The 23,768-nt window shown below is 46.2% G+C and overlaps 2 protein-coding genes and 1 long non-coding RNA gene across 6 annotated transcripts in view; 2 read left to right on the top strand and 1 right to left on the bottom strand.

Annotated features, from left to right (window-relative positions):
• Window positions 1–9,010, top strand: part of MAP3K13 (mitogen-activated protein kinase kinase kinase 13) — a 161,065-nt gene extending 152,055 nt beyond the window's left edge. For all 4 annotated transcript variants that reach the window (XM_043473504.1, XM_043473503.1, XM_043473505.1 and 1 more), the window contains 2 exons: window positions 1,481–1,778; window positions 3,182–9,010. In XM_043473504.1, coding sequence (XP_043329439.1) covers window positions 1,481–1,778; window positions 3,182–3,283 — 400 coding nt within the window. In that variant the 3' untranslated portion in view covers window positions 3,284–9,010. The remainder of the gene's footprint in view (window positions 1–1,480; window positions 1,779–3,181) is intronic.
• Window positions 9,011–9,488: 478 nt separating this feature from the next.
• TMEM41A (transmembrane protein 41A) lies at window positions 9,489–18,756 on the bottom strand. Its single transcript, XM_043473508.1, has 5 exons — window positions 18,545–18,756; window positions 15,981–16,134; window positions 13,769–13,930; window positions 13,067–13,205; window positions 9,489–11,378 (listed from the first exon to the last, which is right to left on the bottom strand). The coding sequence occupies exons 1-5, from the start codon at window positions 18,661–18,663 to the stop codon at window positions 11,158–11,160; spliced, it is 795 nt and encodes a 264-aa protein (XP_043329443.1). The 5' UTR covers window positions 18,664–18,756; the 3' UTR covers window positions 9,489–11,157.
• Window positions 18,757–18,828: 72 nt separating this feature from the next.
• LOC122444836 lies at window positions 18,829–20,812 on the top strand. The gene is made up of 3 exons (XR_006270360.1): window positions 18,829–19,104; window positions 19,203–19,316; window positions 20,547–20,812. It is a non-coding gene; the product is annotated as an uncharacterized LOC122444836 (long non-coding RNA).
• The last annotated feature ends 2,956 nt before the right edge of the window (window positions 20,813–23,768 follow it).

Raw genomic sequence — 23,768 nt, 5'->3', positions numbered from 1 at the left:
CAAATTCAGTCACATTGTAGATAAGGCTTCAACATATAAATTTGGAGAGGATACAATTTAATCCATAGCACTTCCCATGCCTTGGATTTTATACCTTACCAAGTTAAGTATAGCTAAATGAGTTGATCCTCCTTCAGCCCATCCTTAGAAACAGCTTCCTGCCTAGCCAGCAATAAGAACTTTGCTTGTAGGACCAAAGAAGCACCACACACCCCTACCTCTAGAATTAACAGCTGCTGTCATGTAGAAGTATGGAAGGGAGTTTTCCTCCCAGGAGGCCTTTTCTGCTGATAGGCATTCTGTTCCTGAAGAGAAAGACTGTAAGAATCCCCCAAGAAGGTTTGTGCACCTGCCCAGAACCAGGAATTTTCTGAGACCAAGGGACTCTGCATACTTGGGTAGATTGTATTCTGGGCCCATATGCCATGCACAAAATTGTAGTCTGTTCTCACCCCTGAGTTATTCCTACCACATTGCCGTTGCTACCTTGTTTCCTTGGACACTATGTTTTCTCCTCTGCAGTGAGATTGAGCCTGGATAGCTGTCTTTTCATCCTCTGACCCCATTTTATGGGCATCACAATTACTTCCAACATCTGTTCCTATGGTCACCATTAACTCAGCCCACCTGATGGCTTCCCACCTTTCTTTCTTGCTGTGATACAGATTTTGTTTTTAACCTCATGGTTTTGCTTTTTCTATTATAACATTCTTCCCCTTGTCTCCCTTCTGGGTTACCAGCCTTGAGAAGCTGTGTGAGTCCTACCTTAACTTCCCTTTCCCACCTGGGCTTCCTCCATCTGGACTCTTGATGCTATCACTCCAGCCCATCACCTGGCCTGGTCATCAGCCAACCTCAGATCACAGGCCATCGGAATCGCTTTGTACTAAGAAATACAGGAAGGTCAAGCAATGACAGAGGGAGAGGCAGTCTTCATTTTTATTATTTGTTTTATTATTTTAAGACAGTGTAAGCTAACAGCATTCTTATTTACTAGGCTCCTTTGTAAACAATGGGAGAGAAATGAGGAATTTTTGTAAATCCCCTCCCCCTTCCCCAGAAACTGTCTCATCAGAGCTAAACCCAACTTTACCTGGAATGAGCACCTACTGCTGGAGGGTGCCCACAGCTAGAGTCAACATTCCTTCCAAGCTCGTTTCTGTTAGGGGTTGATCCACAGGGTGGTAACAGCACTCAGCCTTCCAAGGCCCCTGTACCCAGTGAGAAACGCACCGCCGAAGACCAGCGGTAGCCATCAGCTTTGGAGCGTTGTGTGGAGCCACATAAGCATAGAAAACCAAATGAAAGGGGGAATGCAGATTTCCCTCTCTGTTGCTTTAAATAGTTTCTACCTTTCTGGATTTGGCTCTCCCTCCGGGGCAAGCAGAAAACTAGATCACCTCCCACCAAGGCTGCGACCAACAGACAAGAAAAACAGCCATTCCCAGGACTAAGTTCCTCTGGTTCTTTGTGGTTCTAGGCCCCATCGCTGTATCAGCAGCTGCCAGTCATATTCCACCTTTAGCTCTGAGAATTTCTCTGTGTCTGATGGTGAGGAAGGAAATACCAGTGACCACTCAAACAGTCCTGATGAGTTAGCAGATAAACTCGAAGACCGCCTGGCGGAGAAGCTCGATGACCTGCTGTCCCAGACGCCGGAGATCCCCATTGAGATATCCTCGCATTCGGATGGGCTCTCTGACAAGGAGTGTGCCGTGCGCCGCGTGAAAACACAGATGTCTCTGGGCAAGCTGTGTGCGGAGGAACGTGGCTATGAGGTGGGGTCTTCTCCTCTCTTCTCCTCTCGTCACTGTCCCCTTTCCTGGAGGTCTTTGTGTTAGAACATGCTCAAGTCCCTACGGCCTTTACAATTATGGAGAAAGGCATGGCAACCCACTCCAGTATTGTTGCCTGGAGAATCCCACGGACAGACGAGCCTGGCGGGCTACAGTCCATGGGGTGGCAAAGAGTCAGACACAACTGAGTGACTAACACACACACATATAGGATAAAATAACTTCCTCTATGAAGTAAGTAGAAGTATAGTAAGCCTCCTATATATGAACCTTTAAGTTGCCAACTTCCATGTTTGCACGTCCAGTCACTTGAGTTGTTTCCTGTGTCTGGCGTACATTGTCGTGTGTGTGCATCCTTCTCCTAGTGGTTGTGCTTTTGTGTTACTTTACAGCACTATATAGAGTACTGTAGTACAGTTCAATATTTCAAGCCCAGGATGTCTGGAAGCAAGCATAAAAACAGCAGTGATATAGCTAGTATTACTGCACTTTGCAGGGTACTGTACTATAAGATTAAAAATGTTTATTTGTGTGTTTGTTTTTTATGTATTATTCGTGTGAAAAGTATTATAAACCTATTACAGTACAGTACTACATAGCTGATTGTTTTAGTTGGGTACTTAAGCTAACTTGGTTGGACTTAATGAACAAATTGGACTTACAAATGTGCCCTGAGAACAGAACTCATTCGTACTCATTCGTATGTAGGGGACTTACTACAGAGATAATAGAGCTTCCCACAATGGGGTAGTTCTCCCAGATGAAGCACAAACATAAAACTGCTCAGGAAGCCTTCACCCTGAGATTCAACTCAAGCATCACTTCTGACCCTATCTCCCAACCCAGCTGAGGGTATGCGCCTCCCTCCCCCAGGTCCGCACTAGCCCGCTGCATGCTGTCAGAGCACTCGTACCACTTCAGTTAACACACAGTACTGCCTGCTCAGAGGATGGGTCACATCGTGGTTGGCAGTGTAGACCCTGGAGTCTGACTGCCCAGATGCCAGCCTTAGCCTTTCCACTCACTCACCGAGTGATGGGCGGCAAGCCACTTAACCTCTCTGTAGGTCAGCTCCCTTATCCCATATAGAGGCATGATAACAGCCTCTATTTCACAGAGGATTTGATGGATGTTAAAGCACTCACAGCAGTGTCTGGAACATAGTGAACAATGTATGTGGGGCTGTGGTGCACCATTTTCACTGTCTTCTTCATCATCATCTTTCTAAGTCTTCTTTCTCTATAAGCCCCACAAGGCCAGGGTCTGGTCTCATGTATGTTAGCCAGTAACCCAGCACAGGACCTGTCACATGGGAGGTGTTCAAAATACATTTACTGAGTAATTGGAGAAAGGAATTAAGGTCTTATGTTGTCTTGACTTTGCAGAATCCTATGCAGTTTGAAGAATCGGACTGTGACTCTTCAGATGGGGAGTGTTCTGATGCCACAGTCAGGACCAATAAACACTACAGCTCTGCTACCTGGTAATGAAAGAACACCCACCCTGAAGATCTCATGACTATACTGGCATTTCCAATTCACCCCACCCCCAGACTCTTCCCACTCTCTCCCTGCTTTTTTGTCTGGGAGGAGAGCTGCCCCATCTTTCTTACCCCTAGAAATGAGCTGCAATAACGGGAACATGAGACTTCGCAAATCTCTGGAGAAAAATATCCAAATGAAATTAAGTCTCACTGAACATTTCAATCAAGAATGGCAGGGATCTATTTTATTGAATATTCTAGCTACTGTAACATTGATATTTATTTTTGTTTGACATTTTAACACTTTGTACTGTAAAGAGTGAACTATATATGATAGAGAAAAAGACAATAATTTCTTGCAAAAAAAAAAAAAAAAAAAGAGCGAGCGAAAGCAGGAAAGAAAAAAAAGTGAAATTTAGGAGCAACATCCTTGGGAGTTTGTGGGACCAGGAGGTATTATTGCTACTTGAACAGGGGACCAGTTCTTTTGGCCATAAGTGACGGAAGAAGAGCCAAAGCAAGACATACTGAGCATTTTAGAAAACAAAGAGCAGCAAAAGAAAAGCAATTCCAGGTAACTTGTGAACAGACCACACTAAATTCAACCAGCTTGTCCAGATGGGTGATGCAAAGACCTAGGAAAGTTTGGCGACCAGGTACTTGTATCCAGGGTCTTTGAGGGCATGTGTTCAAAACTGTGTATGTGGAAGCTGATCTCTTTTTAAAAATTTTAAGCAGCATTTGGTAGTGAGACTTAGAGATAGTGTCCAACCTTGTCCTTGACAAATATTCCGCTTTTTAATGCTGTCAGTGTCATGACCTTGGCGAGTGTGTTACCTTGACCAATGTGTTGATTTTTCAGACTTGAGTGCCATTTTCCTGTATCCTACTTCCTTCCCACCTGTTGACTATTTCTTTTAGGGGAAAAGGGGGCAGGGGAGAGAGGGCCTGAGGAAGAGAGAGGATAAGACAGCAGTGTTGGAAAAGCAAATGTGCAATTTGTGAAAGGACATTCACAGAATGTCTCAGTTTAACTACATGGAGAAGATGGGAATCACCCCTCCCTGGGACCAGGTTGTTTGTCTTCTAGAGTTTTATTGACTTAAATGGAACAGTCTTGGAAGGCAGCTAGGAGGTGTGTGAGTCTGCCCAATGTCCAGTCCCAGACCATACCCCATGTTTGTATTAACTCATTCTAAACCCAGAAGCTTTCGTGAGTGACTACCACTATCAGAATAAAGGCAAAACAGGCAATTTGCAAAAGGCAACCCCTCCCCCACCATGATAGCATTTCTGTTAAATGCTACTTGTAAAGTGTATTTGGCTCCATGCAATTTTGAATAATTTGATTTGGAAATTCATAGAAAGAACAACTGATGCTAAGCAGAGATTGGAAAGATTTTATATTGTCCAAGGCCTGACGTCCTTTCTGTCCCCAGGATCATGGACTCTGAGAAACAAACCAAGGTATCTCATGGTGCCTCAGTTTTAAGGAAATTTTAATCTAGAATTTGATGTAAAAACAGATGTTGGCCTAGATTCTGTCTCCAAGATTAGTCACTGCCAAACACCCTTTCTAGGCTCAAGACCTAGAGAGGATGGTTTAAACGCTTTGACACTGCATCGGATTGGACATCAGGCAAGACTTACACACACAGGTATTAAACCATTTCCAATACAGGTGAAAGCATCGCCCTCCTCCAAGTGTCACTGATTGCATCGGCCAAAAAGCAAAAGCAGGAGGGAATTTAGAGCAATTCCTTTTGCTTGTTTTATCCCTCAGTTTGTTTACACTTTATGTTGAGACATTGATTTAAAATTTAGTGTCTATAATTTATAGCTCTTAGGTAGGATGAAGGAAAATGTTTAACTTATACAGAGAGCAGTATTGTTTCATTAAATTATTCCATTTTGTATGAATTCTGTAGCTGGACTACATGAAAGATCTTAAGTTATGGCATTATTATCACTGTTATTTTATTTTATAATAATTATTATCCTTCTCATTTTCTGTCGATCAGAAGGTGCGGTTTATGGTATAGCACAGTGATTGTGTTGATTGCTAACCATGAGTTATTACGGATTTTTATGAAGGAATGAAAACGGAACTGCCGTGTGGGAGCTCCCTGGTATTCGTCTTAGCTGTATTCCCTCATTTTCTGTGTACAACAACAATCATCTGAGGATGCGGGTACTGCCCTGAGGCCCAGTGGTTAACGCTGTGATTTTGACTTGATCACAAAAGCTCCTAGGTGGGCAGATGACTGAGTGGTGGACAAAGTTCCAAAGCTGTACACTTTCTCAAGTTTCTTAAGAAATAAAATCATGCAATCCATTAGAAGCACAAGAGAATTATTTAATGCCCTGAGAGAAACAGGCCTACAGGGAACCTGCCTGGGGCCTGTGGGATAGATAGTTTCAAGAACTGGCAACATGGTTTGTAATCTCCTTCCTGCTAAATCCCATAAAACCAACCTTTTTTCCTCCTAGTTAGGAGACTAAAAAAAACGGAAATAGATGGCATGACCAAAAAAAAAAAAAATGCCTAGCTGTGGTGATGATTAGAAAAGTTCTAGCCTGAGGCCTAATCTGTCAGTCACAGAGCTGGAAAGTCACCTTTTAAAGACCATATTTTTCATCCTCTGACTTCAGACCACACTGTACTGTGAATCTCTCTGGCTCATTACTTCTGAGAACAGAGAGGCTACAACTCTGTGTCCTCTTTCTGTCCAACATAAAACACTGACCCTTCAGCTTATCCAGGCCTTGCCCACCTATAGTGGCCAAAGAGAAACATGAAGGTCAGCATGTCTTATCCCTTTCAGTGATGATCTTCCTGGAAAATCCACCCCAATACCTCATCATTTTGATATCTTTTGAATTCCCATCTGGACTGTCTGTCATGATAATGCCATATATCTAACTGGATTGACTGTTAAGAGCATGTTAGGGCCGCAGACAGTGTTGAATCTTCAAGTCATTCACTGTATGGTCAAGAGCTGAATAAAGTTCCACATTGAACATTTTACTTATTTTCTTTAGTAGAAGTGACTGGAGGCTTCAGAGAAGAACAGTGTCTTTAGAGAAATACCTTCTCTATCCCAGGCCGCCCTTCACTGCCTGCTTTGAAGTAACCAGGACAGTTTTGAATTGGTGTGTGTTTCTTTGAGAACAACTCCACAGTCATCTGAAGAGTGTGGAATGAAGAGCTCAGGGAATTTAAGAGCTAATTCTTCAGTCTGACAACTGGGCAACAGCACTTTAAGGAAACTCCCAGGACTATGATTTCAAGCTTCGGTGTCGATCAAAAGTTTAACCCCCTTGGGATGAATTCCACATTCGTTTAGCATCTGGTTTTGACTGACTGCAAGATAATGAGTTTTAATTTGTGTTGCAGATGAGCATTTGATTCTGATTCGCATCTATTTCTAGATCATGTCCTCTGAACAACAATTGCTCTTAAAATTGCTTAGCAGAGGGACTGAGAAGCCTGCATCCCCTTTGAAGTTATAATAGACCTTACCACTGCTAAAGCCTGCATCTCCTTTGAAGTTAAAATAGACTTTACCACTGCTAAAGTTTAGATTTGTTTGCTAGATTGTGGCTAACACCTTCCCAGGGAGGTGAAGAGCTAGCTGTGTTGTAAGATGGTTTGGTATGACCTACTTGAAGTTCAGATATTTAAAAACTTTGGTATCAACAAATCCATCCTTCTAGAATTAAGGATATTTTTAGTTGGATTTAATTAGTACACTGGAGTTCCATTTCAGGACCTCATTGTACTGAATTTGCCTCTTATCCAAGTAATAATAGACTTGATGGTTTGGGGTTTTCTTGGTACAACCTAATTTTAAATGCCCTCTCCCACTGTGGAGCACTGATTTTTTTTTTCAATGTGAATGTATCCTTATTGATCAAAAGATTTACCTTTTTCTTCCATGCCCTTATGTCTCACTCTCCACCCCCTTTTCTTAAAATGTTTCTACTTGAACTTCTTGCAACTGAATTCCATAAATCCCAAGGAATTCCTGCCCTACTCTGCTCATAGTAGAGTTTGCTATGTTGTGTTTCATTTTTCTACCAAGCCAGAAACCAGAATACCACCACATAGCACCATCTACCATCTTCACCCTTGATATCCCAAACTATGTTATCTATTGATCACCATATTCTTTCCTGCTGAACCTGGACACACCCTCCAAACCTCTCACAATACAGCACTTGGAGCAATAATTACCACTTGATTGGAACTGGTGTGCAAGGGGAGATCTATTTGCTGTTCCAACCTTAGCCTCATAATTTCCTAAGGTGGTTTGAGATCTTGAGTTAGCCCACACGGGAGAATGACGGGATGTACCAGTATTCTGCTTATAGGTCCCACCCTGTGGCCAGGGGGCAGCATGAAAGGCAGGAAAAAGGCTCCATGCCTCTACCCACTGCCCCTTTGGTGTATGATTGCAATTGAATTCCAAAATGTCTCCTTGTTTACATCATTTCATTGTGTTAAATGAGTCTGTTCCTCACCACCTTCTATAAACAGAGGGTTAATTAAGAAGTCCCAGTTGCTTGCTTCTTCCTTAGATTCTGTGAGACTGAGATACCAAAATGATGTGACATCCTTTTTGACTTTTGAATTGTTCTGTGTGAATTTAGTGCCTTTCTAGGCAGCAAGAATTTTCCTCATTGCTGATTTCATAGAAAAAAATGCCCTAATATACTCACACCACCAGTGTTACCAACATATACGGACTAGCACAGAAGAAATCATATTAGTCTGCCTGTTTGCACGTTACAGCCAATACTGCAGCACCTGTTCAAACTGGAACAGACTAGACTGCCAGGTGGAGGACCTTTGTAGAAACTGGAACACTTCTCAGGGACAGGTGGCAGAAGAGGGGAGCTCACTGTTCTGAGAAACAGGGTCACCCAAAAGGAGTTGGGTGAAGGCTTCCCTGTCACGTGACCAGAGCACACTGGCAGAACTTCACACAGAGCCAAGTCCCCCGGCAGACAGCAAGGCCACTGTGAGGAAGTGCTAGCACTAGTCGCTCAGTCGTGTCCGACTCTCTGGGACCTCATGGACTGTCTGTGAAATTGTCCAGGCAAGAATACTGGAGTGGGTTGTCATTCCCTTCTCCAGGGGATCTTCCCGACCCAGGGACTGAACCCAGGTCTCCTGCATTGCAGGCAGATTCTTTACCTTCTGGGCCACCAGAGAAGGTACTGTAAGGAGACCTCCAGCCAAGTCCCAGGCCTACTCTCCAGAGCCACTTCACAGCACTCAGGGGAACACTGGCTCCTGGCCCTAGGCTGTTGACTGGTGATCAGGCAGATGGGGTCCTCCAGGGGTTGCAGGTCAGAGGGAACCCCCACCAGAAGGTGCAGGCTAATAGGAAGATGTCCCTTATTGATGGTGTCACCCAGGGAGCTCACTCCCTCCAGAGTGCCCACTTCTCAGATTCTGGAAGTGTGACAACCCACTTGGATTCTTGATTGCAATAAAATGTGAGTTCAATTTGAAGTGAATTAACTTCTTTTTTTGTAGTCAAGTCTCAAAATTAACTCCCTCACCTGCATCCTCTGTGGTCTCCGGTCCTGTTAGTTCTCCTGCTCCTTGTGCAGGTTCTGATGCCAGCTCTCCCTCTTTGTATCGACCAACTGTACAGTGATGGGAACAAGAGCGACTATCAAAGCAAACAAATGCATGGAATTAAACAAAAAGTGTACTTCACTGTTTTCTGTCCTGTCTTTTCCTTAAGGACTGCTTGTGTCCTGAGAGCTACCTTCACAAGTTTTAGAATTTGTCAGGGAAAGGAAAACTTTACACAACTGCGTTTCCTGCAGCCCGGAAAAATAGGTGGTGAGAAAAGCTGGTTTCTGTGGCATTTTCATCAGACACACCCACAGAAAGAAAAGACGACCATCATTGTGTTATTGTCTCTTCATGATTATTCTGTCACATCCGAGACAGGCATTCTGCTCCTTTCCCACAGCTTTCCTGCTGCCCACCTTGCAGCTACTTCTCTGGTATGAGAACCCAACTCTCAAGTGCACCTAAGAGGGAAAAGGCAAAAATGAAAATCTTCCAATGCATACAACTGGTGAGAAACCTGAGAGCAGAAAGCTAAGACAACACATTGGATTGTCTGATTTCAGCCAATCCCGATTCCCACTGGCAAAGTTAGCAACCTGCACAAACACAGAGCACACAGAATACATATATCCATTTATTTGGGAAACTGCTTTGCCTGTAAAGTCACAACTGCTAAGGCACATTGTTGCGAAGTCAAGGGGGGAGGAAGGAGAGAGACAAATCCAAGGATCCAGGTAAAGGGCAAAGGGTACACGCTTTCAGCAGTGCAGAGAGCTTCCGGTGTCTCCCCTCCCTTCTACCGCAGAGCTTCACAAAGAACCATGGATTTCCAAGTCCAGTTGGTGTCCTCCTCATGCCCATTCTTGTTCTCAAGCTTCTTTTAAAGCAACACATGCTTAAAAATGAAGTCCTTGTTATGTTTTTTTGGATTATACTGTGTCCAAAAAACACTGCTTGGGAATTCATTCTTTATAGTGAACAAGTATTCCCAAGAATTCGTGTAGAACAACTGATCTGCATTAAGCCTTGGCAAGATTCTTAGCCAAGTCAAATCAAAAGCCAGCAGATGGTGCCCAAGGGCAAGAGTTCTGATAAGAAATGATGACTTACTCCTGTGGGGCACAGGATCCCAGAGCTGGTCATTTTAGGTGCCAAGGTCCTTTTGTCCTTGGAACTGAATTGATCTGTGCCAATTACAACACTACAGCTATAGAAGGCAGACAGCTACAGATTCATTAAAACACAACACAACAAAGTAATCCAAAGCCAAGCTTTCTCCTTGAATTCCCCTGAATTGAAAGATAAAACAGAATTATCCCTCAGTTATTTTCAGGAAATGAAAAAAAGCATTTGGAGGGTACGCAGGCTGGTACCTGTGTACCAGCTGGTACCATGTACCGAGTCCATCTCCCAGCAAGACAGAGGAGGCATTCTCACACAGAAAGGACAGACTAGAAAAAAGGTACTGATGGTCATTTGGTTCAAGTGAGTCGAGGGCTCTGCACATTCAGATGGGTAAGCACTTCTCCAGAACATATTCATAACATACAGAGTGAGCTCCACTGATATTTAATAGTCCAACTGCAATCAGCTGAATTGTCTGGACATGCAACCAAGAGATGTGACATATGGGGTACTATCAGTGCATCTGAACACAGAGAACATCACAGCAATCACTGTGCTTTGGAGCTGCACATGGAAATTGTATGCAGTCTGTCAGCTTGTTTCCCTTGATTAATGCAAGAGGTAGGTCATCAGCAAAATAAAAAAAAAAAAAACAAAAAAACGTGTACTGAAGAAACACTCTTCAGGAGACTTAACAGGAAGTGTGGTATCAGTGATGTGGGTTCAAGTCATTAATCTACACTTAGCATGTCCACAAGGGACGTAAAAGGATAAAACCTGTCACAACAGCCAATCCCTGCACGGAAGAGGCACACCAGACCAGGGCCGTCAGCATCCTCTCCCAAGACCGCTCAGGGCTGGGCAAGAGGCAAGTGTGACACTCTACCCTGAGTTCCGTGTTATTCAGTAAAACACAAGCAGGATTTCCGGGAGGCCGTCCATTTTGCAGAGTGTCTTGCTAAATCTCGGCTGGTTTGAGAACCTGACACGATTCACCTTCCAGAGCACAGTGTCCTTCGTGACAGGACAGAGCACACAGAAGAAGAGCGTCCAGATCACCTACTGAGAATAATTTAAAAACAATGAGGGGCTTCAGAGGACCACATCCATTACACACGTAAGCAACAGAGTCCAGGGAGATAGCACCCAAGGGACCCAGATCACGTGACCTTCCTACTATTCAGAGAGTGAGCACTGCTTGTTTCTTTCAAACGTAGGTCTTTCTGACTAAATTTTTTAATGAGGGTTCCAGGAACTAAGGCCACCAGGGCAATGGCCAGCAGTTTAAAGGCAGTTTCCCAGGAGAAAAGAGCATCCAGAGAGGTGAGAGTGGACAGGATGGAGCCCGTCTGCACACAGATGAAATTATATGGGATCAAACCTGGAGGAAGAAAAGGGAAATCCTGTTACTCTGGGACGGGAAAACGAAGACCAGCAGTGCTTCAGAAAGGTCACCAGTAATTCACAACAGTGACTCCAGTTTCATATGTGACTTTTGTGCAATTCTGACCCCTAAACATATTTCCTCTTTCCCTTCTTCTCTTCCATTCCTTCCTCTCCTTTCCTCGCTTCCCACATACATTTGCCTCATTAAACAAAAGGACTTCAGATGGTTTGCAATATATATATATATATATACACACTACAATAAGATTTAAACATTTTTTTAAATAGGGGAAAACAAAAGAAGAATAAAACAAAATGAGTGAAGAATAAACAAAATTAAGGCAAAAATGCAGAAAGTTCACTCATTTGCTAGACGTGTCCCCAGATTTGGTTCCGAGTACCCAACAGCCCAAGCAAAGAGAAGCACCAGCATTATGAGTTGTGCAGTATGCCCAAGATAAGAACAAGTTTCTTAGAAGTAGCAGTACTATTTCATACTCTGTACTGTCTGTAAGAGGTCATCAAATCCACTGGATCCCAAAAGTGACTGGTGGCCCAAGAGGCTGACTATATCACAATCCCCCGGTGAAGCTGTTAAAAACACACCCTCAGGGACTCTGGACCCCTGGGTCTGGGGTAGAGCCCAGGAACTGAATTCTAACAGCCTCTCCTGACTCCCACTCCCAAGACTCTGATTGGTTTGGGGCCCCCTGATGATCCACTCCTCTTCTCTAATGGATGATGCCTCAAGATGAGACTCATCAAGGTCATACAACCTGTCAGAGGCGGAACTAGAACCCAGGTCTCTGGAGTCCTTCCAAGCCTCATGTACCTGGTTAATTACAGGCTGCTAATAGAGACACGGAGGCACTCTCATCTAAAAGCCGGTCTGACAGAATTAGCTATGGTTGATTCTGCTTCGATTTAAGATCTCAGCTTCTCTCAGGAATTCCCTATTAATAGCAACTGCTCAACCACAGAGCTGTCATGTTTGACCCAGAGCCCTGAGTAGTCTTTCCCCCCATTTCTAAAGAAGGTTTAAGAGAGATGACCCTTGCCTTAGGCTTGGAGAAGGTGGGGTGGTTTACTTCCAGTGTGGGGAAAACCATAGTCACTGATTCACAGGATGTTAGCCATTTTCCCATTCAGATGAAAGTGGTCCAAAGCTCATACTTAGAGAAACACTGCTGTCATCCTAGCCTTGCATTTGGCCAAGTGGCTCATGGAGGGTAAGGAGCTTGCTGAAGGTCATACAATTGTCAAAAGGCAAGAAGGAACTAGCTCTTCCTAAGGCAGATCTTAATGGAAATAGGGGCCAAAATCAAACAAGAAGCCCTTGCTCTGACCTTCCTGCCTCCACCTTCTCTTCCAGCCACAAACCTGAACTCTGCTTTCACTGAGCCCTTACTATGGGCCAGGTCATGTGTTACACAGATTACTCTTCTAATCCCAGGGCCTACCACAGTACAAACACACAATAGACATTAAATACAGGTATAGAATGAACAATCCCTAATTTTTCCAGAAGTATTTTTTGGGTTCTCATGTTCAAGCCCAAGTAGACCTGCTATCAGGAACAATTACATTAGACAAGGCTGGATGATGCTGTCCGTAAGCCTGGCTCACAGAGGCAGGCATGTGCCCGAGACAACTGTGAGACACAGACTTACACGCATGTCTTACCGATAAGAACAGAGAAGAAGAACTGCAAGATGGGGATGTTCAGAATTGGGGCCGAGAGGTTCAAGAACCAGTTTGGCGTCATAGGGAAAAGTCTCAAAAACAGTAAGAAGAAAAACAGGCCATTTCTGTTCTCCTCCACCTGAAGCCAAAGAAGACAAGGCCATTAAGAAGCAGAAAGAGTCTCCAGTTGGTGAAAAATCTGTTGGTGCCAGGCACTGTTCTAGACACTTTTCATATTCTGTAAATTTCAAGGCAGAGATTGTTTTCCTCATTTTTAAAATGGAAGCAGCTGGGACTTCCCTGGTGGTCCAGTGGTTAAGAATCTCCTTTCCAATGCAGGGGACGCAGGTTTGATCCCTGGCTGGGGAACTAAGATCTCACATGCTGAGGAGCAGCCAAGCCAGAGTTCCACAACTAGAGAGCCCAGGGACCACAACGAAGACCTAGCGCAGCCCCCACCTCCCCAATAATGGAGGTGCCTGAAGCTCAGAAGTCAGGAACCTGCCCAAAGACACAGAGCTGGCAGTGATGGAGCTGGAGGCTGAGCTCAGGTCTTCATCTCTAGGAGACATCAACAGACGCTCTGGAGTCTCCTGCGGCAGGGGAGGGGGGCACTGTGGGAACCACCTGCACCACACTCCCCTCAGGGCCACGCCATGACTTTCTAGGGACCCAGCACTCAGAGGTACCCTCTAGCCTTACCTTTTTCTGCAGCAGGGCCACTTTGTCAGGAAAGTAGAAGACCACCAGCTGTTTGCCAAAAACACTGGAGAGCAGGTAGCAGCCTGTAGCACCCACTGAGGTCAGCACACAGCACAGCAGAAGGCCCAGCCAGGGCCCAAACAAAGCACCGGCTAAAACATTCTGCAAAGGAAACAAACGGTCTGCCATGAGGACATCCGTCAGCTGCCAGCCATCTCGTCTTGGAGCCTGGGAGGCCTATGTTCCCTCCTGCTTCAGTGATTTTCCTGGACAAAAAACCCTATTCCCATTGTAAACAGATGAATGAAAGGTGATGAAAGATCTGGGAACTACAACCCTGGCTTCAGTCTTCTCACCCTTAAAACTGGGAAGAGGATTAAAACCTCAGAGGACAAGACAGAATTAAATGGGAAAACCTGCGTCTAACACCCAGCCTTCCACATGGGCTGTGATAGGTCCTGCAGACCCTGAGGCTCTGGGGAGGCAGAAAGAAAGCTCACAAATTATTTTTGCTATTCTAAATGGATACAAACCATGGATTTCCCCTTAGTTAGACCACATGAGCTTTACAGAATGTCTCATTTCTTTGCTTTCGGCAGGAATTACATATCTGTGGTATGCTAACCCTGGCAGTTTTGTGTTGATCAGATTTCTAGCTGACACTCAAAAAAGCCTGCAATGAACCAAAATGGAAAAGTGAACCAATACTTCCTAAATGCAGTCTGGCTGATAGACACCATCCTGCCAAACACAGAATCCAAGAGAGAAAATAAAAGGGGGACCTGGAAGCGAGAAGGCGGGGATCTCCTCAGCACCTCCAATGTGCTAAGGACTTGACGACATGTCCGATTTAATCCCCAACAAGACCCTGTGTGGTATGGCAGCCTCACCCCACTCTACCAGTGCGAGATTAAGTACGGTGCCCAAGGCCACATGAGGAAGAGACAGGATGCACCCCCAGGGAGCAGCTGGCTTTTTGCCCTGCAGAGGGATCAGCTCAAGAGAGAAAGAGGTATGGGGGCAACCCCAGGAGACAGATGGCCTCTGACCCCCAGCACCACACATGTCCCCATCTCTCTTGGCATGGCTATGTTTGCTTTTCTTCCAGTTGCTAACAAAGACACTGCTGAGGCAGATCCGGCCTGAGCTGAATGTTGAGGCAGGAGGGAGAGCAGGACAAGAAGGAAGCTTTCAAGGCTGCCTGCTCAGTGCCGAAGCTGCTGTGTGCCAGGCGCACCATCACTGTGCCAGCCCTTCTGCACCCACTGGGTCATTTAATCCTCCCACGTAACAATCCCAGGGGGTTACGTAGGCAAGTCTCTGTTCCACAGATGAGGTGGCAGGGTTGGAGAGGATAAATGGTTGGCTCACTGTTACACAGCTGGGATCTAAACCTACCCAAAGCCATAATACATATACATTTATACCAACCAGCTTACTGGGATGCTGCTGGGAGGACAGCACAAATTCTCCTGTATCACCTGAGATGGCAGCTGGTTAGAAGCATCCAAGAGCCCACACACAAGCCTGGATTTAACACTGCAGCTCTCGAGAGCCAGGGGGCCGTCTGGAAAACCAGAGTGACTCATCCTCACCACACCAGGGAGGTTTCCCGACCCTCTCCAGCCAAACATCACCAGGAACAACCTGCATCTGTTCATCAGACACTTACGAAGGCACTTCCCTATGGCAGGCAAACACACAGGCTGTGAACAAGGAACAGGCCCAGCCCTCAAGGAACTCACAGAACTCACAGTGGAGAAAACAGATTTTAAAAGAAAACCAACATGCGGAAGGGGAGAGGTCTCAAGGACGGTGCTCCACAGCTGTCAAATCCTTAGAAACAAAAGCAGCAAACTTGAGAGGAGAGGTAGGCTCTGGAGCTGCGGGGTGAGGGGGTGGGGCAGGGGTTCAGACCCCAGCCCTTCCCCCTCCTCGCCTCGTCACCAGGGACAGTTACTTAACTTCTCACCATTCACCTCCTTGTCTGTGAAATGCAGATAACAATGCCCGTTACTGGCTCTTGGGAGAATTAAATAAGGTCGTGCGGGTAGAGCAACTAGGACAGTGCCTGACACAGGGAGAGCTACCAACAAACAATACCCACAGTAGCCTGTCCTCTGGGCTGTAGGCTCTGCAGCCTAATGGCCCCTCTACAAAGAAGAACGTGGCTTCCTGGGAGGCAGGCACAGGAGGAGGGCAGCATACTGACCAGGAAGCTGGACCCAGGGATGGCAAAGCTCTGTTTGTAGAGGTAGGCACTGCAGAAGAGCAGGAACACGTAGACCTGGTGTTCCTTCCGGTATTCTCGAAGGACCTCGGAGAGTTCCCGCAGCTCAGCCAGGTCCGAGGGAAACCATAGTGACCTGGAGATTTGGAAAAGCAGATGGAAACAAAAGTCAAAAACAGCCTCATACCTAATAAAGTCACTTGCTGTGTCTTCTTTCCAAAACAGGTTTTTTAATGTGCCCATCATTTGGTCTGCTGGGAACCAGCAGAGATGTGGGAGGCTAGGATGATGGATGACCTGATATTTATAACACAGCAGAGGCAAGGAGAAGAGCCTCGGTTTGGAAGCAAGGGACTTGGCGTAGCATCTGAACTCTGCTACTATCCAGTGGTATGATCTCAGGCTAGTCTTTGAGCCTTAGTTTCCTTATTGGAGAAATGAGAGGCTAATGGTAGATAATCACTAAGTTCCCTCTTAGCTCTCAAATTTTATGGACTAGTCTTTTTAAAAATTTTTAATTGGAGGCTAATTGCTTTACAATATTATGTTGGTTTCTGCCATACAACAACTTGAATCAACCATAAGTATATATATGCGCCCCCTCTTGAACTTCCCTTCTACTCCCCACCCTATCCCACCTCTCTAGGTTGTTACAGAGTACAGGGTTGAACTCCCTGTGTTATACAACAACTTCCCATTAGCAATCTATTTTACATATAGTAATGTACATGTTTCAATGCTACTCTCTCCATTTGTCCACCCTCTCCTTCCCTCGCTGTGTCCACAAATCTGTTCTCTATGTCTGCGTCTCTATTACTGCTCTGCAAATAGGTTCATCTGTACCATTTTCCTAGATTCAATATATATGCATTAATACATGATAGTTGTTTTTCTCTTTCTGACATCCTTCACTCTGTATAACAAGCTCTCGGTTCACCCACCTCACTAGAACTGACTCAAATGTGTTCCTTTTTATGGCTGAGTAATATTCCATTGTATAAATGTACCACAGCTGCTTTATCTACAAACAATAAATGCTGGAGAGGATGTGGAGAAAAAGAAACCCTCTGGCACTGTTGGTGGGAATGTAAATTGATACAGCCACTAAAGAGAACAGTACAGAGATTCCTTAAAAAAATAGAAATAAAACTACCATATGACCCAGCAATCTCACTACTACTACGCATATACCCTGAGGAAACCATAACTGAAAAAGACACATGTACCCCCAGTGTTCACTGCAGCACTATCTACAATTGCTAAGACATGGAAGCAGCCTAGAAGTCCATTGACAGATGAATGGATAAAGAAGTTGTGGTCCTTATGAACTATTCCTAAGAGGCAAATGGATTAATTTCTAGGCAAGTATTGAACACCCTGAATTGCCTTCCTTTCCAGGGGCAAACCCTCCCCCCTAAGCTTTAGGCCAGACAATTCAAACTTCACACTTCTCCTAGGTTACCAGGTAAAACGATTGCTTTATCAATCACAAAGGAGACAAAGGTTCCCTGGGAAAGTGTATTTGTCCCACACCATAATCTTCTTGATAATATGCCAGGCTTGATACCAACCCTTTCGACCAGCCTGCTTTTCACCCTGCTTTCTATATGGTCCTCAGTGCACTCTGATTCCTGTACAAGGGTTACCCTGTACAAAGGCTACCTTGCCTCTGCCATCTGAACAACTCTGGAATCCATCAATGATCAATTACATGCAAACCCTCCTGGTTCTCATTAGAATGTTTCTCTTACTCTGACACCCCCAGCACAGCCTTCCCAGCTAGAGCAAAACAAGAGTCACTGAAAACAGTTCTCCTAATATTCAAACCTAAGTAACATAATATCTTCATTATCTTTACAAATAGTAAGCCGGTTTCACGACAAACCGGCCCCGTAAGTATCTTGTACCGCCTCCTGCCTAACACTGTGGGTAAGTAAAAGGAAAAGCTGAGCCAACCAAGAAGAGACAGTCGATAACTAATTAGTGAATAATTTAAAGTTGTCCATCAACGTTTTTCCTCAAGCCCGATATGCCTTCAAGTCCCAAGGGCCGATCTGACCAGAAGTGAACTGGGGAGGACGAAGGAGGGAGACTGAGAGCAGTCTTCACGAACCGGCTGCGGGTCCACAACGGGGCGAAGGTGGGATGCAAATAGGGGTCAGGGCTGGGCCTGGGAAGGCGACGGGAACATCGCTCAAGAGGCGATCCAATGCGGGGAGCAGAGGTGCTCCAGCAGGATCAGCCCAAAGTAAGGCGCCGCGTTTCCCTCCGCAACTAAAAAAAAAAACCAGAAGGCACCAGACAGCACTCCCGCGCGGCCGGCAGCACGCAGATCCCAGCCAGGGCCAGGTCCCGGTTCCAGTTCACGCGGCCTGCCCAAGACCGTGTAGACGCGGCCCGACCTCCAGTCCCAGGACTGAAACCCAAATCCCGGCCTCCGACGCCTCCGATCCGGGAACCCAAATCTCCGGTTCCCAGACCTCATCCTCGGACCTGGCTCCCTTCCTCTGACCCGAACCTAGGACCCAGTCACCACCGCCACGCACCTGTCTCCAGCCTCCTCGGCTGAGACCAGTGTCGACGCGCGAGGCAGTCGCGTGGACAGCAAGTACAGGGCGAAGGTGCTGCCGGCGAAGACCAGGAGGAGGCCGAGTAGGGAGTGCATCGCGACCCCCGTACTCGGACTCGCGGGGCCACGGAGCGTCCTGGAAGTAGTGCCAGGAACCTCGCTGCCTGCCGGCTGCGCCAGCGGAGCGAGTTAGCAGACGGACAAGGGCGGGGTCTGCTCCAGGCCCCGCCCCCATCACCAGGCCCCACCCCCGGCCCGGACTCCGTGAACCACTGGGTCGAGAATCCTGCAGAGAAACCGTCCTTCTTTCTGCTCTTGCTTCTATTCTCGTTCCGTCTGTATATCTTTTTTATACGTTTATCTCTGTCTCTTTTCTCCACTTATTTGCTGGGTCCCTGCCAGGCGTTAGGACGTCCGGGGTGAATCAGGAACCCGGACAACAGCAAGCTTGCAGTCTAGTGGTCAAGATAGGCTTCTTGACCACCAGCTGAACCAGAGGCTCCAGTCCAGTGCGGTGGGATAATCAAAGCGACAACGGTAATAAGGAGAATTTCTTTTTATTAAACTCCTACTATGTGCCCATTATCCCTAATCCTCACAACAGTTCTGCAAGATTGGTTTTTTGTCTTTAACAGATGAAAAATCCGAGTCTCAGATTAAGTAACATCCCCCAAGAGAGCCACGATCAGAATCCAAGTCGCCCTGGGTCCAAAACTAGTGGTTCTGTACTGCGTGGATTCATGGAAGAGGTGGGGTTTCAGTTTACCTTAAAGGATGAGCAAGATTTCCACAACAGAGACAGGAAAGAGAAGGTGAACGGGGGACCCCAGGAACGGACCAGCGTCTAGTTTCTGTGAAGCCTAAAGGGGTAAGAAATGAGTGAGGAGGTGGAAACAAACTGGAAAGCATGGAAGAGCAGCTAAGGAGTTGGATTTTTTTTTTTTTTTTAATATTGTACATGAGGAGACACCAACAGAGGTGTTTAAGCAAGAGAATGATTTAGTTCCCATATTAGGATGTTTTCCCTGGCAGATGATTAGACTGCATTCTGAGTTGGTAGCTGATGAGAAAGGTTGCAGGCCTGAGTCAGGACCACAGTAGTGGGGAGGAAGATGGACAGACTGGGAAGAGTTGAGTTGGTAGGACATGGCTAATTAAATGGAGAATGACAGAGAGGACTCCAAAATGTCACAAGCCTGGACAACAGAAACATCCTTGTCATATCATTCAAAGCTCCTCTTGGGCTACGTAAGGAGCACCTGTCAGAATTCAAAGTGTATAAGGTCCTAACAAGCCCACATCCGGCAATTTAACCCATAGATAGGCCCTTAGGCAGACAAAGATGTTATGTTCAAGGGTATTCTGTCAGCTTTGTTTTGATATGAGGATACTGGGAACAACCCAAATGCCCATCATTTGGGGACTATCGAGGTTAATTATGGTATATTCACAAGTGGAACATATACTAAGCAGCTTCCTGAAAAAGGGAAGCAGCTCTGTGTATCCAGGTATAGTACAGTAGCCAGATAGATGGGTAGGATAAAAATCAAACAAGTTGCAGTGAGACTATATTATGATTCATTTGTAGGAAGAACAAAAAAGATATATTTTATATTGTCAAAATTCTGGGATTTGCATGAAGGAAATGAAATGACTCAATGTCTGGGATTTGCATCAAAATAATGGGATGGGACTGTAGTAAAAATATAAACAAAACAGGATTGGCCATTGAATTGATAATTGCTGAAGCTGGGTGATGAGTGCAGGGAGGTGGATTTTACCATTTTCCCTATTTCCATGTATGTGCAAAGTTTTCCATTTTAAAACATGTGTGGGACTGTTCTCAGCCATCCATTCTTTTCTCCCGTCAAATCTCCGATTCCAGCTGAACACACATGGTGTTAGTCTGTGCCTCTGACAACACTCTTCTCTGGCAAACTTCTCTGCCTGAAAACTCCTACTCTTTCATCAATACACAGGGCAATTGTCACCTCCTCTGAGCAGCTTTCTCCAGCTCCTGCAGTCCAAAAGGTCGTTCCTTCTCTGTGCTTGGGGCCGCCTGTGAAGTGTCTTTATGCCTGCGGTTGCATACACTGTGCTCCAGCATCGTCGCCCATCTCCCCAGGAGACACTGAACACTTCTGTAAATGAGACAAGGTCTCACCGTCCCGTGTCTGTCCCAGCCCTTAACCCTGTGCCTGGCTTATCACTGGCACTTAATAGAAAGAAAGACAGTGAAGTTGTTCAGTCATATCTGACTCTTCATGACCCCTCTGTCAATGGGATTTTCCAGGCAAGAATACTGGAATGGGTTGCCATTTCCTTCTCCAGGGAATCTTCTCTATCCAGGGATCAAACCTCGGTCTTCTGCACTGCAGGCATGCTCTTTACCATCTGAGGGAAGCCCAAACTAAAGAAGGTCCCACCGAGATTTGAACTCAGATCTCTGGATTCAAAGTCCAGAGTGCTAAACATTACATACTTAATGATAATTTGTTAAATCAATGGACCAGGCCTAGGGAGGACATGACTGGTTGTTTCATTTGAAACATGTTGATTTTGAGAAGTCAAAAGAATATAGGAGGAGAGACACTGAATGAATAATGATACTGAGCCTGTGCCAGGAATGTGCAGAGCAGAGAACAGGAAGAAAAGCTCCTGTTCTCAAGGGCTTCACTTTGCCTTTGGTCGGGGGAGAGTATGGAGAGTTACAGAGCATGATATTGCTACAGAGGAAATGATGTGGCCAAGCTTCCAGAAAAGCACGTATCATCATCCCTTTTATGGATGATGGCTGAGCAGGTGTTCAAGATGGAGTCACTTTAAGGGTTGATGAAGCCCAGAGCTGTGAGTGTTGAGCAGGACTGCATCTTAAACATAGGTCCCTTCCAAGCCCATGCTCCTTGCTCCGCCTGGCACTGGCACTACCTCTCAACGCACAGGTGAAAATCCAGAGCTTGGGCTAAACATTCATACGTTCTGTCTAGAGGAGACAGTTGAAACGGGACAGGGGGAGGTCTCTAAGGGAGACCATGAGAGGAAAAGTAATAGCAGCTGACATTCATTGAGTCTAGGCACAGCTGATCCCACAGGAAACCTTTTACACACATGAATGTATTTATCATATCATGAGGCAGGGGCTCTTAAAAGCCCCCACCTTACAGTCCAGAGAAGGGAAACTTAGGCGAAGAGAATTCAGTAGATGGAGGTCACATCCCAGGAGACAACAGACCCTACCCTCTTACCCTATACTGCCTTTTGCAGAAAAGACGGAGATCAGAAGCCTGATAAGGAGATAGTGGAAGCAGTGAAAGAGAACAAGATAGCTCATTCAGGGATGTTGGATGAGCGAGAGGGTGGTGGGGAAGAGTACCAAGGGCCCCAGAAAGACCGTTAGAAAGGGACCAGTGCTCAGTGTCAGAGTCCATGGAAAAATCCAGCAGGGAGACCTGAAGGATTGTGGGACTCAGCCACCACCAGGTGGAAAGGGACTTTTGACAGCTCATTTGGAAGACACAAACCTAATTTCCTACAGGCTCAACTGCCCAAGCCCCTGCTTGCTGCCCCTGACCTATCCCCCTTGCCTCCTGTCCTGATTTCTCCTGCTCAGCCCGTCTGCTTTGGGGAAGAAACCCTGGACTGTGCTCCCCACTACCAGCCCAGCTCCAGAATGATCATAGTCTCCCTTCTGGCCCCCAGCCCGGCACCTGCAGAGCCAGCGGCAGCCTGCACTTTCAGCACATGCCAGGCAGCCTGTGAAGCACAGCAGCAACCCCCCACCAGGGACACGTGTTGGACTGGGAAGCAGGTCAGGGGTGATGGTTCAGGGGTGGGAAGGAAGAAAAGCCAGGAGGCTCCAGTGAGAATGAATTAGCCCGTTACTCCCTGTGGCTCTTTGTCTTAGGGCTCACCCTCCTCTTCTGGCTTAACTGGATCTGCTCAGAGCAGTATAAAGGAGTAGCCCTGATCAGACCACATGGCTTTGCATCCCCATTCCTGCTCCAACCACCACCAACGAGAAGAGGATGGAGACCTGCCCCAAAAGGAAGACTCAAGGGCCAAGTCCTCTCCCTGGACTTTGGAATTGGACCACCTAGTGAGTGGTCCCAATGATCCCAAGGACCCCAGTGACCCACAGCTGCCCTGTGGAGTGGGTGGAGCTGATACAGAGAGACCTACGGCAGAGCACAGGATTAATGAAGTCCCATGGACTCTTGTTACTGAAGGCTCCAGGGTGGCCAACATCCCTGTTCTTTCTGATGTCTGATGGTTCAGCTCTCTCTCGGGTTCCACAAGTCCTCTCTCTAATAAAATCCAGGCTAATATGAGTGGATTTCTGCTGCTGGCATCCCAGTCAGGAATGAGAACACAGGATAGGGGTCTGAGGGTGGGAGGTTTTGGAAATAAGTATGTTGATGTCTAAACCAGAATGGAGGTGGCTCCCTAAAGTCCCTGAGGACAAATCCACTCCATTCTGCTCAACAGACATTGGTTGGGCACCTGCTTTGTGCCTGGCATTGTGGTGGGTGCTAGGGCAGCAAAGACGAATAACCAGCAACTGCTCTCGTGGTGCTCACAGCCTTGGAGGAGATGACGACATGGAAACATATTACCATATGGCTAAATACCAGCAGCGCCAGTAGCACATACAACATTGGTGGCAGAGTGGGTGGTAGAAGAGAGCCGTTGAAGAGCAAGCCTGGCTCAGGGTCACCCAGAAATGACTGAGGATCCTGGAGGGCTTTAGCTGAGGTGCAGAAACAGGGGAGTGGGCGAGGGCAAACTCTCCTCAGCTTCAGGATAGGTGAGCTTGCTGCAGGATGGTATCGGGATCACCTGAAAGTTGTGATGAGGAGTGAAAACAAGAGCCAAACTCTCTCTCCCAGGAAGCCTGCAAAGTGGGCAGTGGACCAACAGAGACAAAAGAGATAAGAGTAAGAAAGGTGCCTGGGAGAGAGGTCTAAGACAGAGAAGGGTGGGCACCTCCAGAGAAATGGGCTGGAGCTGGGGGTGGAGGGCTGATCCTTCCTCACAACTGAGCGTGACTCCATAGGGCTTACAAGATAATGGACAGTGTTCATTTAATATTTCCTGAGCGCAGAATACATTGTAGGCATCACACTAGGCACATGGCCTGTGCCTGGCAGATCATTCTAGTGGAGAAGATGGACATTAATCAAATAATCATACACATACATGTT

The sequence above is a fragment of the Cervus canadensis genome, chromosome 7 (assembly GCF_019320065.1).
Source record: "Cervus canadensis isolate Bull #8, Minnesota chromosome 7, ASM1932006v1, whole genome shotgun sequence".
In the NCBI taxonomy this organism is placed as follows: Eukaryota; Metazoa; Chordata; class Mammalia; order Artiodactyla; family Cervidae; genus Cervus; species Cervus canadensis.
The sequence above is the reverse complement of the archived record's forward strand: the minus strand, read 5'-3'. Positions and strand labels throughout refer to the sequence as shown.